Below are 15,678 nucleotides of genomic sequence, written 5' to 3'. Positions count from 1 at the left end.
GGGAGAGAGAATCAAAACTTTTAGAAAAAAAAAAAAAGAAAGATGATGACCTTGACAGCACTCTCATTGCTCATTCGTTGCTCAGCATTCGAGAGGGTCTTCTGAGACTACCTCACCCTTGCTGGCAAAATGCCACCCCTCAAAAATGCTCTGCAGGCTTGAGATTTCAAACAAACTAAGACAAGAAGTATCTCTGCTAACCTGCCGAACTGGCCTTAGCGGGTGGCGGGGGAGCAGAGTTCTCACCATCACAATAGCTAAATGTGCAACAAAGTCTCACAGTCAAGGGGACCCATCCTCTGATAATTTCCTCCATAAGAAGTCAGGTCACAGTTCCTCATAGCTTGTGATGCCACATTCTTCTCTTCTCTTTTCCTCTTTCCTGGACTCATTTAACCAGTTTCCAGGGAGGTGTTTTTTTGTTTTTTGTTTTTTGTTTTTTTGCCTCTCTTCTATGATTGAGAAACAGTTGGTTGGCTTGACCCTGTGCCGTGTCAATTGCAGCACGTTCTCTCCACGGTCAGCGTCATCCTCGGCAAGCCCGTCTTGAATACCTGGAAGATGTCACAACAGCAACAGACCAACCAGAGCTCCCAGCTCCTGAATTCAGTGGAAAGATTTTCCCGAGCTTTACGGTCAGAAAGCAGCAGCATCTCCCATCCTAACGTGCAGATGAAGAGCATGGTGATAAAATCTGGCCACCCCAAGTCCTACAAACAGAGCTTTGTTTTCTTAGACTCTGACCTCTGGGGCAACGTGACCATCGACGAGTGCCAGCTCCAGCACCTGCAGCCAGGGTCATCTGTTGTCACCGTGGCTTTCCCGACTCTCAAAACCATCCTTGCCCAGGATACTCAGGAAAAGAATTCTGCAAACAGCTTAGTGATGACAACCATTGTCAGCCACCGTCTACCCACGCCATTCAGGATTGCAATGACTTTCAAGAACAACAACCCTCCGGGCTGGGTACCCCGGTGCGTCTTCTGGAACTTCAGCCTCGCCAACCACACAGGGGGCTGGGACAGCAGTGGCTGCTATGTTAAAGAAGTCACCGAGGACAGCGTGTCCTGCAGCTGTGACCACCTCACATCCTTCTCCATCCTCATGTCCCCCGATTCCCCAGACCCCAGTTCTCTCCTGAAAATCCTACTAGATATCATTTCCTACATTGGCTTGTGCTTTTCCATCGTGAGCTTAGCAGCCTGTCTCGTTGTGGAAGCTGTGGTGTGGAAATCGGTGACCAAGAACCGGACTTCCTCCATGCGTCACATCTGCATCGTGAACATCGCCACCTCCCTTCTGGTCGCCGACATCTGGTTCATCGTGGCGGCCGCCATCCACGACCATCACTACCCACTCAACGAGACGGCCTGTGTGGCCGCCACCTTCTTCATCCACTTCTTCTACCTCAGTGTCTTCTTCTGGATGCTGACGCTGGGCCTCATGCTCTTCTATCGGCTGGTCTTCATCCTGCACGACACAAGCAAGTCCCTGCAGAAGGCCATTGCGTTTTCCCTCGGCTATGGCTGCCCTCTGGTCATCTCTGTCATCACGGTGGGGGCCACCCAGCCCCAGGAGGTCTACACAAGGAAGAACGCCTGCTGGCTCAACTGGGAGGACACCAAGGCCCTGCTGGCCTTTGTCATCCCTGCACTGATCATCGTGGTGGTGAACGTGACCATCACTGTGGTGGTCATCACCAAGATCCTGAGACCTTCCATCGGGGACAAGCCCAGCAAGCAGGAGAAGAGCAGCCTGTTTCAGATCAGTAAGAGCATCGGGGTCCTCACGCCACTCCTGGGGCTCACCTGGGGCTTCGGTCTTGCCACCGTGTTCCAAGGGAGCAATGCCGTCTTCCACATTGTATTCACCCTCCTCAATGCCTTCCAGGTACGTTCTGCAGGGCAGGGCTCTCAGGGAGGGTCTGTGCTGCTGGGACAAACTAATGAGAGAAACACAAACAGGAGTAGGAATGGGGAAGGATTTTAGTTCCGAGGACGCCCTAGCCCTAAAGAACGGTGATGACAGGAGCTCAGTGAAGCAGGAAGGGCACATTCCTCGGTTCCCATGGAAGCGCATACCTCTTAACGCCTGTATTATGATCTGGTCACATATGCCACTCTCTTCTAAGTGCCCCCACAGCACAAATAAGAGCAAAGTCCTTTCCCCACACTGGGTTTTGCTCTTTATCCAACATTATCTGGATGCTGTCTATTCTTTCCTAGATGAAAATACCGCCCTGAAACCAAACAGTCCCTCCAGCTGACTTCCACAAGCACTAAAGGAGCTGTCTTTGTGAGGTCAGGGGCAGCATCTGTCTTATTTATCACTACATCCCTCATGCAGACAAAGACCTGGGCACAGAGCAGGTGCTCAATAACCATCTGGTGAATGAAACGAATGCTGTGTGCCACATAGCAGGTTCTTTGAAAACAGTTGCTGAAGGACGAAAGAATGAATTCTCTATGTAAGGCAGGCATTCTGCTCCATTATACTAAAGTGAAAAAGACATCCTTTTTGCACATGACTAATCAGAACGCGAGCCACCTTGTTAGGAGGGCTTTTGCAGAGGTACAGACAGCAAGCCTTTGGAGCACAAGGAAAGGGATGCTTAATTCTGATTCAACCAGTAGATTAATGGTAAGCATAGGCCCCCATGAGCTGGTGAGGAGGCAGGGCGTCTGGAGGTGGAGTTGAGACGTTGCCCCTAGATGCTTGCGCCAAGACCATGCAGATCCTAACTTCTGCTCCTGGGTCCATGCCTCCAAACTCTAAGGCTCATGTCTAACGATGTTTATAATATGCCTCAACTAGAAGGGACTGATCATTCCACCCCACACCTTATGTCCCCATCACAACTATGTGAGGGCTCCTGTAGACATAAGAGCTGTGTTTAATAGCATAACCAGCAGGCCCTCCAGTTCACAGTTGGGTGGAAATAGGGAAATGCAAAATAGCTTCATGACATTGTAACATTTAAGGCTGTTTGATGTGGAACTACCACAGAATCATCCACTGGACCATAAATGCAGATGTGCAGAGAGTTAGTGCAAATTCTATGGTGCATTAACAATATTTCCTATTTTGCTAGACTCTATCATGATTAAAATACAATTCTTCTCAATTCATTTTTCAGGGATTATTCATTTTACTCTTTGGATGCCTCTGGGATCAGAAGGTAAGAACAATGACAGTCATGCTTCCAGAAAAGTCCAAGATGCTGGTGACATGTTGAATTGACAATGGCTTTTAAACAATGCAGGTACAGGAAGCCTTGCTGAATAAATTCTCACGGTCGAGATGGTCTTCGCAGCACTCGAAGGTGAGTATTTCCTTTGTAGAGACTTTCAAAAACCCCTCTCCCCCACGACCAATTTTAGCATAGATTAGTCCACTGTGTTTGCTTCTCACCTGCTTCTGCCTATTAAACACAGCCAACATCGTTAAGATGTTGTCCCCACATCTTTAAATGGGGTCAGATGGCACAGATCATATCAACTGGAGGTTAAAACCTAATTTCAATGAGAATCAACCTGGGGAAACTCAAGGTGACTTAAAAAAACACACACACACAATTGGAAGAATAACGATGAATAGAATGTTCTGTAGTTCATTTTGGAAAGTAACCACTGCACTCAAGTATATTTGTTTTCACATGCCAGAAGGTAATAAGCCCTATCAAACATTAAAATGTGTATTTGAAATTTATTTCCCTAATCCTGATAATGAGGTGCAGGTGTTTCAAAAGGTGGCTCCCCTGTTCAGTTTGTTTGAAGCAGAAATTCACAGTCATCTCCCCTTAAGGAAGGGAGATGAAAGATGCAGACAGTGACCACTAGAGGGCAGCAAACAAACCATCCTAGAGAATGATAAGGGGGGCCTTGGTCTAACGTGTTTGTTTTGTTCATTCTTTTTTTCTTTTCTAGTCAACATCCCTAGCTTCATCTACACCTGTATTTTCTATGAGTTCTCCAATATCAAGAAGATTTAACAATTTGTTTGGTAAAACAGGTACGTAGTGACCTCTAGATGTTTTCTGGGTTGACCCAAACATACTCGTTCTCGGGGGGAGTCTCACACCCTTACTTTCTCACTCCCCACTTCAGGGAATTTACCAGCAATGGCCTCTTTTGGGGCAGAGGTTAAATACAAGAACTTGCTTACAGTTTCTCAAACGACCAGAAAGTTCGTACGGGGGGCAACGGCCTTCAGCCTGGGGAGAGCTCTCCATAAAAACCATTTCCACCATCCACATGGGAACGATAAACTTCTGGCCGAACACTGAGTTATCCTCTGTTCATGTTAGACAGGGATGGGTAGCTTGTGTTTCTGGGCTACGGGGCCACAAAGAATATATTTGGAGAATCCCATGGTAGGATCCCAGGCTGTGAGTTTGATTTCTGTTTCCTTTTTCTTTTCTTTCTTCCTTTTTTTTTTTTTTGGAGTGTGTTTGTTTTCCACATAGACATTTATAAAACTGCACACACATATAAGGCATCACCAAGTTAGCTATTCTGTTAGGAACATGCGCAGTGAATGTTGCCTCCTTGGAGGTATAAAGAATGTTAATGACTTTGAGCAGTGGGTCTCAGCTCTTCTGGCAAGTTGAAGCCCTGTCCCATGTCACCACCACCACCCTCTCCCCCGCTGCCCAGGAAAACAGGCACCAGAATTGTTTCCACTTCCTCAAAGCTGAGCAGATCTCACACATGAAGAAATGTGTCCAATGTGGTAAAAGCCTTCCAGGCTAAGGCTTTTCATAAAAAAGCAAATTTTAAGGATGACTATTCATTATGAACACTCCAGAGGACTTGGTGGTTTGGGCTTCAGTTGGATGCATTACTCAGGAAACTGGAGGACCTTCCCTCCCGATTTGGCCCTGCTGTAAAAGGATCAAATCGCCAGGGAATATGCCTTTGGCCAGCGTGGTCCCTGGGAATGTGTTTAGCATTTGCATTAAAACAAAAAGAGTGAAAATGCTAGGAAGCATTCCAGAGAATCAGAATGCTGCAACATGTAAGGCCAGTACAATGTGTTCCTTGTCTCTGAATCAGTCAGATCAAAGGTGGAGCGAGGGCCCTCTTCCCGAGGTCCCTGGGCTGAGGTGGCCGGCCACTGCGGCTCAGCCTGTCAGGGTCTTGAAGGCAGATCCATGTCGGCCTCTTGAGGGTTCTGTCATCACTGTAACTTTGGTTTGTGTCGTCAGCAGCCCCAGAGGGCCCCCCAGGCAGTGATGGAAACCTTGTTAGCTGTGGCAGTTCGCCCATCTAATGGTAGGGTGGGCACCTGTCGCTCAGCTTGCTCACCCTCCCCGTGCTCAGCCCCACCTCCTGGCTGACCGCCGAGCCAGTGCCGTCGCCACCCCCAGGCTGCCCTCCCTGCTACACCCATGCTCAGCGTCCCCCGACTTCTGCTTCTTTTCTGGTCCTGCCTTTTCTTCCCCTGTAATTTTCTCTTTTCTTCCCTTTTCTCCCTTTTCCTCTTCACCTTCCAGATCAGCCTCCAGGCCATTCCTGAGAGCTCCCCCAAGTCACGCCAGCCTGAGGGGACCAGACCCCTTCCCTCCAGCGGATTCCCCCAGGCCCGTGCATGTGGACGCTTGCGGAGGGCTGCCCCTGTCGAGATCCCCATCCTTTGTAGAAATTCTGGCTACTAGTAGGATGTGAAGTTATTAGTGCTTGTCTTGTTGGCTGCCACGCGTGCTTGAGAACAGCTTTGTTTGTATTCCAGAACTTCGGGGTGGGGGTGTGGGCAGGCATGGGTCTGTTTCCAGGCATGGCACGAGCTTACCTGGCTCCTGGAGTAGAGCGCCCCCTGGGCCTTTAGGAGAGATTCACACCCTGGTGATGACGCAGGCGTGTCCTGAAACAGCTGCTGTTCTGCTTTGCAGGAACCTACAATGTGTCCACCCCAGAAACAACCAGCTCATCCCTGGAAAACACATCCAGTGCTTATTCATTGCTCAACTGAGAACAGGAAAATCCAGCCCATGTGATCTCTTGGGGAACAGTGGATGTGCTCTGAAAGAGAGATCCTTTCAAAGGCATGGGTAAAATGTTTTCTCCCCAGGCATCTGGGAGCAGATGCTGAAGAGACTTTCTCAGTAGGGAAGAGGCTTTCCTGTGTAAAGACAGACTAAAAGGAATTGTTTGTTACATTTATGTTGCTGCCCAACCCCCACCCAAATGTGTATAGTATTTAAGTGAAACTCAAGCCCAACTTCTCTGTCTATATTGTAAAATAGAATTTCAAAGAGACATTTTTACCTTTCAACACCCTGGGTCCAACGACTAGCTTTGATTAAAATAATAAGTTGAAGGCTAGTATGTAGGAAATGCTTCAGTGGATTCTAGACAGGAAGGAAGGAAGAAGGGAGGGAGGGAGGAAGAAGGGAGGAGCAAACTTGAAGGAAAAGAAAAAGACTGAGAACAAAATAAGGACCACATTTTCAGATTTCCATGTTAATGATCTCTGATAATTAGTTAATACTCAGAGGCTGCAACGCTGAGAATCCAAAAATGGCTCCAAAGTGGAAACTGAAGTTTAGCCGTGGAGAAAGTTCAATATCTTCCTGGTATTTTCTTAGCTGTGAGAGACCAAAAAAGGCAGTGAAAAAAATAGGGAGGAAATTATATCATCTGGATGCTTTCAAGTGGATGATGATACTTACAAGAAATGCATGGAAGGAGACATGATTCTTATGATGCTAAACAAACACACACACACACACACTACTATATATTAAGGTTTGAACTAAGTGTAATAAATCTACAGAGGACGTTTGATAACCCTGCTTTGTTAGAGCCAAGCAGACCAACTGCTGATCACATTTTTTATAGTTTATCAGAAAAGGCTTATCTTTTGGTTTGTTCCACTTTTTGAAAGCAAAAAAATATATATACATATATATTTTTATATCCATTTCTTTCCAAGTGGGATGTAGTGCACTGAAAACAGAACCACCCCCACCAACTGTCATGTATTCTATTTAACAGCTTTACAGGTACTTCTCCGTGCGTGATAGACTAGATTTTAATTATCTCATAGTGTTGGTTGTATATTATTATTGTTACTGTTACTGTGGAGTTGGTGGCCCTGGCGTGTTGTCTAGGTCTCTGTGTATTAGTTCTTTCAGTCCCTAAGTTCCCAGACCAATATACATGAAGAATTTTCTACTGTCTAAGTTGTGTTTATTCCAACCACTTAGAAATCTTCTGGAAAGAAGTTTTATAGCTGGCTCGTCTGTGCCCCTAATGACACCTTGATGAACAGATGGTGGAGATTGTTCGTGAATTCTGTGTATGTGTGTGTTTTTTTGACTTGCATGTGCATTTCATAAAAATACAAATATTTATTAAAATTGCATCCGTATTAAAGTTAACCATGCACTGTAGCTGCAGCAACTGTACCCTCCAAATAGCAGACTGACTCCAGGGAGGCAATGAAACAGAAAAAAGATGGGGGGCTTCTCTGACAATGCGAGATGTGTGGTCTTCATAAGGACAAATCTAAACGGACCAACCATCCGAAAGGAAAGACAAGAGAGGCCAAGAGTCACCACCATTTATTCACTGAGGTTCAAAAGAGTTTCCTTTTAATATTTTAACTCTTTAAAATCTCCTCCTTTTACTTTACTTTAATTTAATTTTATTTTATTTTTGGAGGGTGGGTAACTAGTTTTATCTATTTATTTTTAACGGAGATCCTGGGGATTGAACCCAGGACCTCGTGCATGCTAAGCACATGTTCTACCACTGAGCTACACCTACCCACTTTTTACTTTAATTTTAAATTCTGTTTCTCTTTCTCTTTTCTTTATGGGGAGCGGGGAGGTAGGACAGATCGAAGGAAATGTACCCCTTTTTTTCTATCTATTCACAAACGACGTAGACATCTACACCCACGTTTGCCTGGAAATGGTGACATCATGCATGATCCCAGCTGCAGAGCTCCTTAAAGTCCCTGAAGGAAATGACTGTCAGGCTTAAAATTCCACAGGGAATGATCAACTTTGGGCAGAGCTCAACACAGAGAAGATAGAACCAGAAGTTAGATTGGAGGATCCACTGAATTAGATTTAGCCATTCTTCCTCTAAATCTAATTAGAGGAAGGATGGCTTTACCCTTTTGGCTCCTGGAGTTACACCCAAGAGGACTGAGGCAGGGCTGCAGTGCACCCCATTAGCACGGCCACCTTGACATGATCAGCCGAGGACAGAGCAGCTTCTCAGGAGGAGGCTGTGGTTCTCATGTTCGGAAACACAAAGCAGCAAGAAACACAGACTTTCCACCCTCTTCTGTAGGGGTCTTTTGGGAATCATTGTGTTTGACTTTGTGAAGGGAACCCCAGTAATAGCAGGAAACTGCAGTGGGATTCCATAGGGTGTAGAGCTGGTCCTCCTCCCACATTTGTTAACTGAGGCACATTCCCTTACCCTCACCCCATACACACACACACACACACACAGAGGCATTCATGTACCTCCCACCTTTCAAGTCACAGCACCAGATCCAAATTCCAGAAAAGCTATACACAAAACTGGAGAAATACAATGAATGCTGTTTTCTGCTCAACTGTAAGCTACACAGATCAACCCCTGCTGATTGCCAAAAATATCCTAAAATGACCAAAAGAATTCAAAATTCTTAGAGAGCAGTCTCTGAATCTGTAAATTATAAAAGCAGGAGCTCCATTTGGCCCTGAGGTCACCAGCTCTCCATCAGCAATGATTACAAAACTTTTGGCAAGGGATTTCCAAGGGAAGGCAGAACGTGGGCTCTGGCATTGGTTCAAAGTGAGATGTGTGGTCTACTTCATTTGAAAAGTGCCTGATACTTCCCTGTGTTCTGGAAATCTCTCAGTGTGTAAATTCGGTTCCATTATCACGTGGTCTCTGTAGGTCAGAAGTCTGGGCATGGCTTAACTTGGTCCTCTGCTCACAGTCTTCTCAGGCCAAACTCAAGTTGTCAGCCAGGGCTGCAGTCTCTTCTGAAAGCCGGGGTCCTCCTCCAAGCTCAGTGGTTGCTTGGCAGAATTCCATTCTCTGTAGTTGCAAGACTGAGTTACGTAGCTCCTGAAGGTGTCCTGCCATGGGATCTTCTTCTAACAAGGCAGTTTGCTTCTTCTAAAGCAACAGAAGAGCTTCTGTGCTGCTTTGAATCTCTCTGACTTCTTCAGTCTCTGATCTCTAGAAGCGCTTTTGAAGGACTTACCTGATTAGGTCAGGCCCACCCAGGATAATCTCCCTGGAGATTAACTCAAAATCAGGTGATTCGGGACCTTAATAGTATCTGCAAAATTCCTTCACCTTGGCCATATTATGTAATCTACTCATGGGAGTGATGTCATATTCACAGGTCCTGCCTGCAGTCAAAGGGAGAAGATTATAGAAGATAATTTATCAGATTGTTGAAAAAAAATTACAAAAACAGTTAAGGACCCAACACTGCTCTGTAGAATCTGTAAAAGGCATTCGCTGTGGATAAACTTTCCTTTATCCATAGTAGTGATCATACTGAGAAAGGTCTCTCTGGCAGTATCAGTGATAAGGCCTATGTGTGGCAAGTGTTTCAGTGTTATTCTGTCTGCTAAATATGCAAATGGGACAGAGGGCAGCTTTCCCTGGGGATGGCTTCAGCTGTATGGAAATTCAGGGAAAGGATGCTGGGGGGAAAAGCTTGACTTGTCCAGATGCAAAGAGGTACACAACTCCATACCTGAAAACCTTCCCCACTTGGTGTGTGTCTGGCACGGCAGGAAGAGGGAACCCCGGGGCTAATGTACCTTTTATATTTATGCCAACAGGGCAGAGACGGGCATACACATGCTGGCCAGTTCTCTAAGCTTTTGTCCATCTGACCTCCCCGTCCTTAAAAGCCAAGTCAAAATGCTTCTCGGGCCCTGGATTCTTCTCATTCTTCAGCCCCTCCCCCCACCAACCAAGTTCTGCCCCACCTCCCACCCTCCACCCCCCCCCCCCCGACTCCCATCTCTCTTCCCATCAGTGGTACTGAAGGAGTGGGGCAGCAATGAAGCCCCTAATAACATCCTGCTCACCAACGTCACCGCCCCATGTTTCTCTGTCCTGGGTAGACAGATCTAAGTTTATCCTCTAGAGAGGAAACGATTTTCATGACTACTCTTCGTGAATATGGAGCAGGCAGAAAAAGAAAGAAGGAAAGATGAGAACAATTACTGAAACCCACCCTGTGCCAGATCCTGTTATTTGTCTCCAAATACCATTTTCCGGTGTGGGGTGGGCGTGGGCTCCAATGGTTTAGATGCCATCATCTCATCTATTTTTTAAAATGACTTTCTAGACTTCTTTCAGTTTCACCTGTAAACTCTGAGATGAAGAGTTGAAAGGTCACGAGTGATCCCGCTGCACGAATGGGCGGAGGGTGAGGGATACATGAGCTCGCGAGCACTCCAGGATTTTTCTTCTTTAATGCAGAGCCAAGTCCCAAAAGAAGTGTGCTGGCGACTATTAGAAATCAAACAGAACAAACCTAGGAGTCGGGGGGTGGGGGGGAGGCTTTTTCTCAGCATGAAAAGCAACAGGAACGGATGGGGCAAGTCATGGGAAGATTGCGGTCACAGCCCACTTCCCACATTCAACAGCGCCATTCGCGGATGACTTCCAGCCCCGCCTTTTTGGGAACCAGTTTTGATGGGTACCATCCTCTCTGTCTTCCGTCCTCACAAACAGCCCCCACCCCCAAGAGTGGAGGAAAGCCGTGTTTGATTTTGATTAACCGAGGAAATTCGTACAGCCCTTTACTGCTTTTCTGGAACTGTGAGCGTTTCCCATGCCCAGAGGCTCTGTCGCGCAGCTGTCCAGGTCAGAGCGGTCCAGACAGGAAGGCCCGCTCGGCTGATGAGTGACAGCGGGCCTCCACGCTGGGGCCCCTTCCCAAGAGCCCGCCGGCTTCTCCTGAGGTTTGATCGCCACCTGGTGGTCATTAGAGGAGGCGCCTCTTCTGGGCCCCACTGCCGAGCCTCAAACATGCGCAGCCGGAGGTGGATAGATTTGCGTCCGGAGGGCCGCTTGCAGAAGAGAGGTAACTTGCAGTCTACGAAAAGAACCACTCTCACTCCCCACCTCCTAACACTTTTATATTACGCTCCTTGCAGGAGAAAAGCAAACGAGGTGGAAGTGTGGGGAGAGCCAGGATTCCAGGCAGGTGTCCATTTCAGAGAAATACGAACCAGGATTGCTCCCGCCTTCTGTTCTTTTTTTCCTCCTTCAGGGACTGCATCCTGTTTATGCACCCAAAGGCAAAGCTAAAAGCATCCCCAGAAATCAGTTGATCCATTCCAGACAAGGGTCCGGAAAGTAGTTTGAGGAAGCCAAACAGGTGCTTTCCATGTTTCGTGGGACTGTCACACATTTCCATCCCTGCACCTCCAAGAGCATGAACCAGGGTGATTCATTCCCTTTTCTCACTCACCCACCGAAAACTGCTGCTGAGCTGGGCTTTCCTTTTCAATCTGTGTTGACTGTGCAGCTGTTCCACGGCTGAATGACATATGCGCCAGCAGAGCAGGCCAGCTGGGGAGGTTCTGGTCTAGTCTCTGAATACTCGATGAAGAAGCAGCTGTGGGCTCTGCCAGCCAAAGTGTGATCCGAGAAGGTTCAGAAGTAAACAGCGCCGACTGCCGGTCCTCGGGGCGGAAGGACAAGATGAGCTGGCCTTGTATAACCCGGCAGAGGACTCCTGACCACTGGAGAAGTCACATGCCCTGGGATATTATTCATACCCCTCAGGATAGCTCCCAGCCCTTCTCCCTTACATGTGACATCGCTCTGACAGAAAACAAAATCTCAAGGGGAAATGAGGTTTAACGTGTACCAGCCTCTAGGAGAGAGACACAACCAATGGAATGAAATTTACCCCTCAGGGAAAACGGCTGATAACCATCTAACTATATTCACAAACATTTACTGAGTTCTAACCATGTGTTTGGTGCTGTCCTATAATCTCATTTAAGCCTGACAACAAACCCCTAACAGGGTTGAATGACTATCCTTTTTCATAACAGATGAATAAACTCAGCACAGAGAGGTTAATCATTTGCCCAGAGTCACACAGCTGAAGAATGGTAGAGCCAGGTGTCAACTGCAGAGTGTCTGGCCTAGAACCTGCGCACCACCTCACTCTACTGTTTCCCCAGGCAATTTCACACAGGCAGACTCCCACAGCTCTGAGTTCTGGGCAAACTCGGAACTTCCGAGTGGGTCCACTGCCTTTTCCGGTCTCTGATGGAGCACAGAAGGAGTCCAGCTGTGTTCCTTTAGTGACAGTAGATCTCCCATCAGCCACCCAGCTGACTGCCCAAAGGAAGAGCTTTGTACTTGACATTTTAGTCTTTAATCTTCATCCAAATGGGCTTCCACAGGGTTCCACTCCACCGTGGTCCTATTTTTATTCTTGTCACAGACTTATTAAGCATTCTCATGGCATTGGATGTCATTTAGACACATGGAGGAAAATATGGTTTCCCAGAAAGGAAGTGTGTCTTTAAGGCTGTGTTTAAAGTCCGGTGGAGAATTGAGACCTCGGTCCTTGTCAGCTGGGCTCCATCGTGATTTCCCTTGTGATGGGCAGGCTGAAGCAGCGGCTGATTGGTTACTGGGACTATGTGAAATCTCGGCTTCACTTGGTACACACGGACATGACTGATTGTTCGTTAGTGCTGTTTGATGGCTAATTTGGGAGAAGAGGGTGGTGGTGAGGAGCCTGCGCTCTGTCTGGAGCCAGACTTTGTGCTTTGCAATGGTCTGCCCTTCACTTCTTGGCTTTGTGACCTTGGATAAAGTCCCTTGTGACTCAATTTCCACAACACAAAAGTGAGTAATGAGGGGACAGGTCTAAAAGGTTGTTGTGAAGAGTTGCTTCTGATGAAGCCTCCAGAACAGTATCTGACCACAGTGGTTGTGGAATGGAGTTAGCCAGGATTATTTTATATCACACGTGTGTGTGTTTGTGTGTGAAAATTATACACACAGAGAGGACCTAGATTTAGACACAATCTACTCAGAATCAAAATACATACACCCTCCACATTTTTGCATTTAATTCATAGTTAGGAGTCTTTGAAAGTAACCCTGAAGGGACATGACATCCTAAACCATCATTTTCCCCAGGTTTGACTTTAAATCGTGCCCATGATTAAAACAGAAAGGAAGAAATCCCTTGACAAATAAGTGAGTCTGGTTAACTTCCCAGCATTTGCATCTCAATTTAACTTTGGGAAATCCTTTGTAATACAAGATTTTGTTTAATCCTTAAACTAACCCCAGTATTTCCTTTCTGTACAGATGAGCCAGTTATGGGCTATAGAAACTGAGTCACTTAAAGCTCTCTCTGTTACAAGTAACAGCAGCATGTCTGAAACTAGTTGAAGCAGGCATGAACATTTATTAGTTCATGTGGAAGATGCTAGATGGATACGCCTTCAGGCACAGCTGGACCCAGGGGCTCAGTGTTCTCAGCGTTCTTGCTCTCCCTTTATGGCTCTGTCTCCCAATGTGTTTATTTCATTCCAAGACAGATCTTCGAGGAAAGAACTCTAGCAGGCCTATGAACCACAGACTGAGATCACAAAGGAAGAGCGACTCTTTCCTTTCCATCCCGTACGTGTGTCTACGGCAGAGCCAGGAGCTGTGACTGACTGAGTCTGAGTCGTGTGCCCGCCCTGCAGATTCGGTGGTAGCCGAAGGATTCTGAAACACCCTGGTGGTAGTTAGTTAACATGGAAGGATCCTAAGTATGAGTCTATACTGCAGAAATATCTCTGTCAAACACTTTTGAATATTGCCACCTCAAGCCACATCAGGAGTTTTGCTATTAATATGAAGGATGCTGGAAATCATCTTTGCATTAGTAAAGTGGAATTATCAAACAGCTCTAGGTACAAAACTCCGGCAGGTCCAGTGGACTAACTTTTGGGGTAGAAACTTAGGCTAGAACTCTGCTTGGTCCTGGTCTCCCTCACTTAGTGGAATATTCCAATTGGTTGATCCAATTAGGCCAGTGGTTCTCAACTGGGGACACTGGCAACATCCAGAGACAGTTCTGGTTGTCACCACTGGGGAGGGGCACTACCGCCATCTAGTGGCAAAGGCCAGGATGCTGCTGACATCCTCCAGGGCATGGAACAGCCCCCACGGCAAAGAGGACCTGGTTCCAGATTTCAGTATGCCAGGGTTGAGTGACCCTGGGGTCCACAGCTGTCTGCTCCTGGCCTTCAGATTATTCATGTGCACACACATGCCTAGAATGAATCTTTAACTTAACATGCTTGCTGGGGAGCCCCAAATCACAGAGCAGATACCACTACATTTACAAAAACAGGTTGGCTGACTTGGGAGAGCTCGGTATTTAATCACTATGTGAATATGTAGCAGAATTTAGAATCTCGATTCGTTTTAACATTGTGGGGGAGGGGTGATAGTTCAGCCTTTCAAACAACTCGGACTCAGTCCCACTATGTAAGACCAAGGAATCCAGCAGCCACGATGCCTGGAGCTGCCTTCCGAGGAAAGACCCAGAGAGTGAAGGGAACGCCTTCTCCGGGCCTCAGAGTAAAGTCAGTTGTGAATTCGCAGGGCTGGGAAGCACGTGGAGGAGCAAAGCTGGAGGTTATTTCCAGTTTGGTCTTGGGAGAGAGAAGACTGGTGGGTGGCTGGCTAGCTTCTCATCCACTCTGAAAATTAAACAGTCCTCTTGGTGTATATTTTTAACTCGAAACTACTCTCTTACTCGCTATCTTGCTTTATTACCGTGAGACTCTGTAAGTGTCAAGGTGGGGTTCGAGGAGATATTAACTATGACTTGCATTTGACAGACGAGTAAGCTAAGACCAAGAGCATACATGAATTTACTAAAACTGCAGAGCAAGGGAGATGGCCCGTCCAAGCCTGCGGCCAGGGAGCCTGATGTCCAGGCCTCTTTTCTGTCCCCTAAAGCAGCAGTTCTCAGCATCAGCATCTCCTGGGGACCTGCTGAGAGTGCAAACTCTTGGACCCCACCCCAGATCTACCGAATCAGAAATTCCGGGGGTGGTGCCTGCGATTTGTGTTTTTACCGACCCTTCAGGGGAAGCTAACGCACCCCAGGCGGGAGAGTCAGTGCCAGGGCGCGGGGGCTGCACTTGCTACAAACTCTTCTCACACCTTTGCATTCAAGGGACTCTTCCTAACCCCTCACGTTTGTTCCCAGAATGGCCGTGAAATATGTACTTAGAAAGCTGGTTACTTAGCGCCTGGACCACTCTGGCTCCTTGAAGCATCTTCTTGTAGTAAACTCCTAATGCAGCTCTTTGTGGGGCTTGTGCTGACTGGGGATGGGACCCTCCACATTCCTTTCCACTTGATCTGTCTTGGAACTTTCTTGCCTCTGGTAATTTTCTCTCCTTAGAAATCCTAGAAAGAAAGTGTGTCTACAAATACTTCTTTTACATTCTCTTCACCCTGCTATTTTCAATTTGTTAATATAATAATTTTGTGCACACACGGTATCCAAAATGTACTTTAAAACTTAAAAAGACCTGAGAAATAGCTTTTGCACAACTCTCTCCCTACACACACACACACACACACACACACACACATTCATATACAATTCTGGACACCTCGAAGGTACTGATGAAATATTTATTGAATTTATTAAAGA

General features: G+C 46.8%; 1 protein-coding gene across 4 annotated transcripts in view; it reads left to right on the top strand.

Annotated features, from left to right (window-relative positions):
• ADGRF5 (adhesion G protein-coupled receptor F5) overlaps positions 1-7,293 on the top strand; it is a 93,045-nt gene extending 85,752 nt beyond the window's left edge. For 3 of the 4 annotated variants that reach the window (XM_010994315.3, XM_064476566.1, XM_010994313.3), the window contains 5 exons: positions 505-1,890; positions 3,137-3,178; positions 3,263-3,322; positions 3,927-4,011; positions 5,891-7,293. In XM_010994315.3, coding sequence (XP_010992617.2) covers positions 505-1,890; positions 3,137-3,178; positions 3,263-3,322; positions 3,927-4,011; positions 5,891-5,970 — 1,653 coding nt within the window. In that variant the 3' untranslated portion in view covers positions 5,971-7,293. Of the gene's footprint in view, positions 1-504; positions 1,891-3,136; positions 3,179-3,262; positions 3,323-3,926; positions 4,012-5,206; positions 5,274-5,890 lie in introns of all 4 variants that reach the window. The other variant, XM_064476565.1, reaches the window with a different exon arrangement.
• The last annotated feature ends 8,385 nt before the right edge of the window (positions 7,294-15,678 follow it).

Source organism: Camelus dromedarius, chromosome 19 (genome assembly GCF_036321535.1).
Source record: "Camelus dromedarius isolate mCamDro1 chromosome 19, mCamDro1.pat, whole genome shotgun sequence".
NCBI classification, from domain to species: domain Eukaryota; kingdom Metazoa; phylum Chordata; class Mammalia; order Artiodactyla; family Camelidae; genus Camelus; species Camelus dromedarius.
This window is presented reverse-complemented; position numbering and strand designations above follow the sequence as displayed.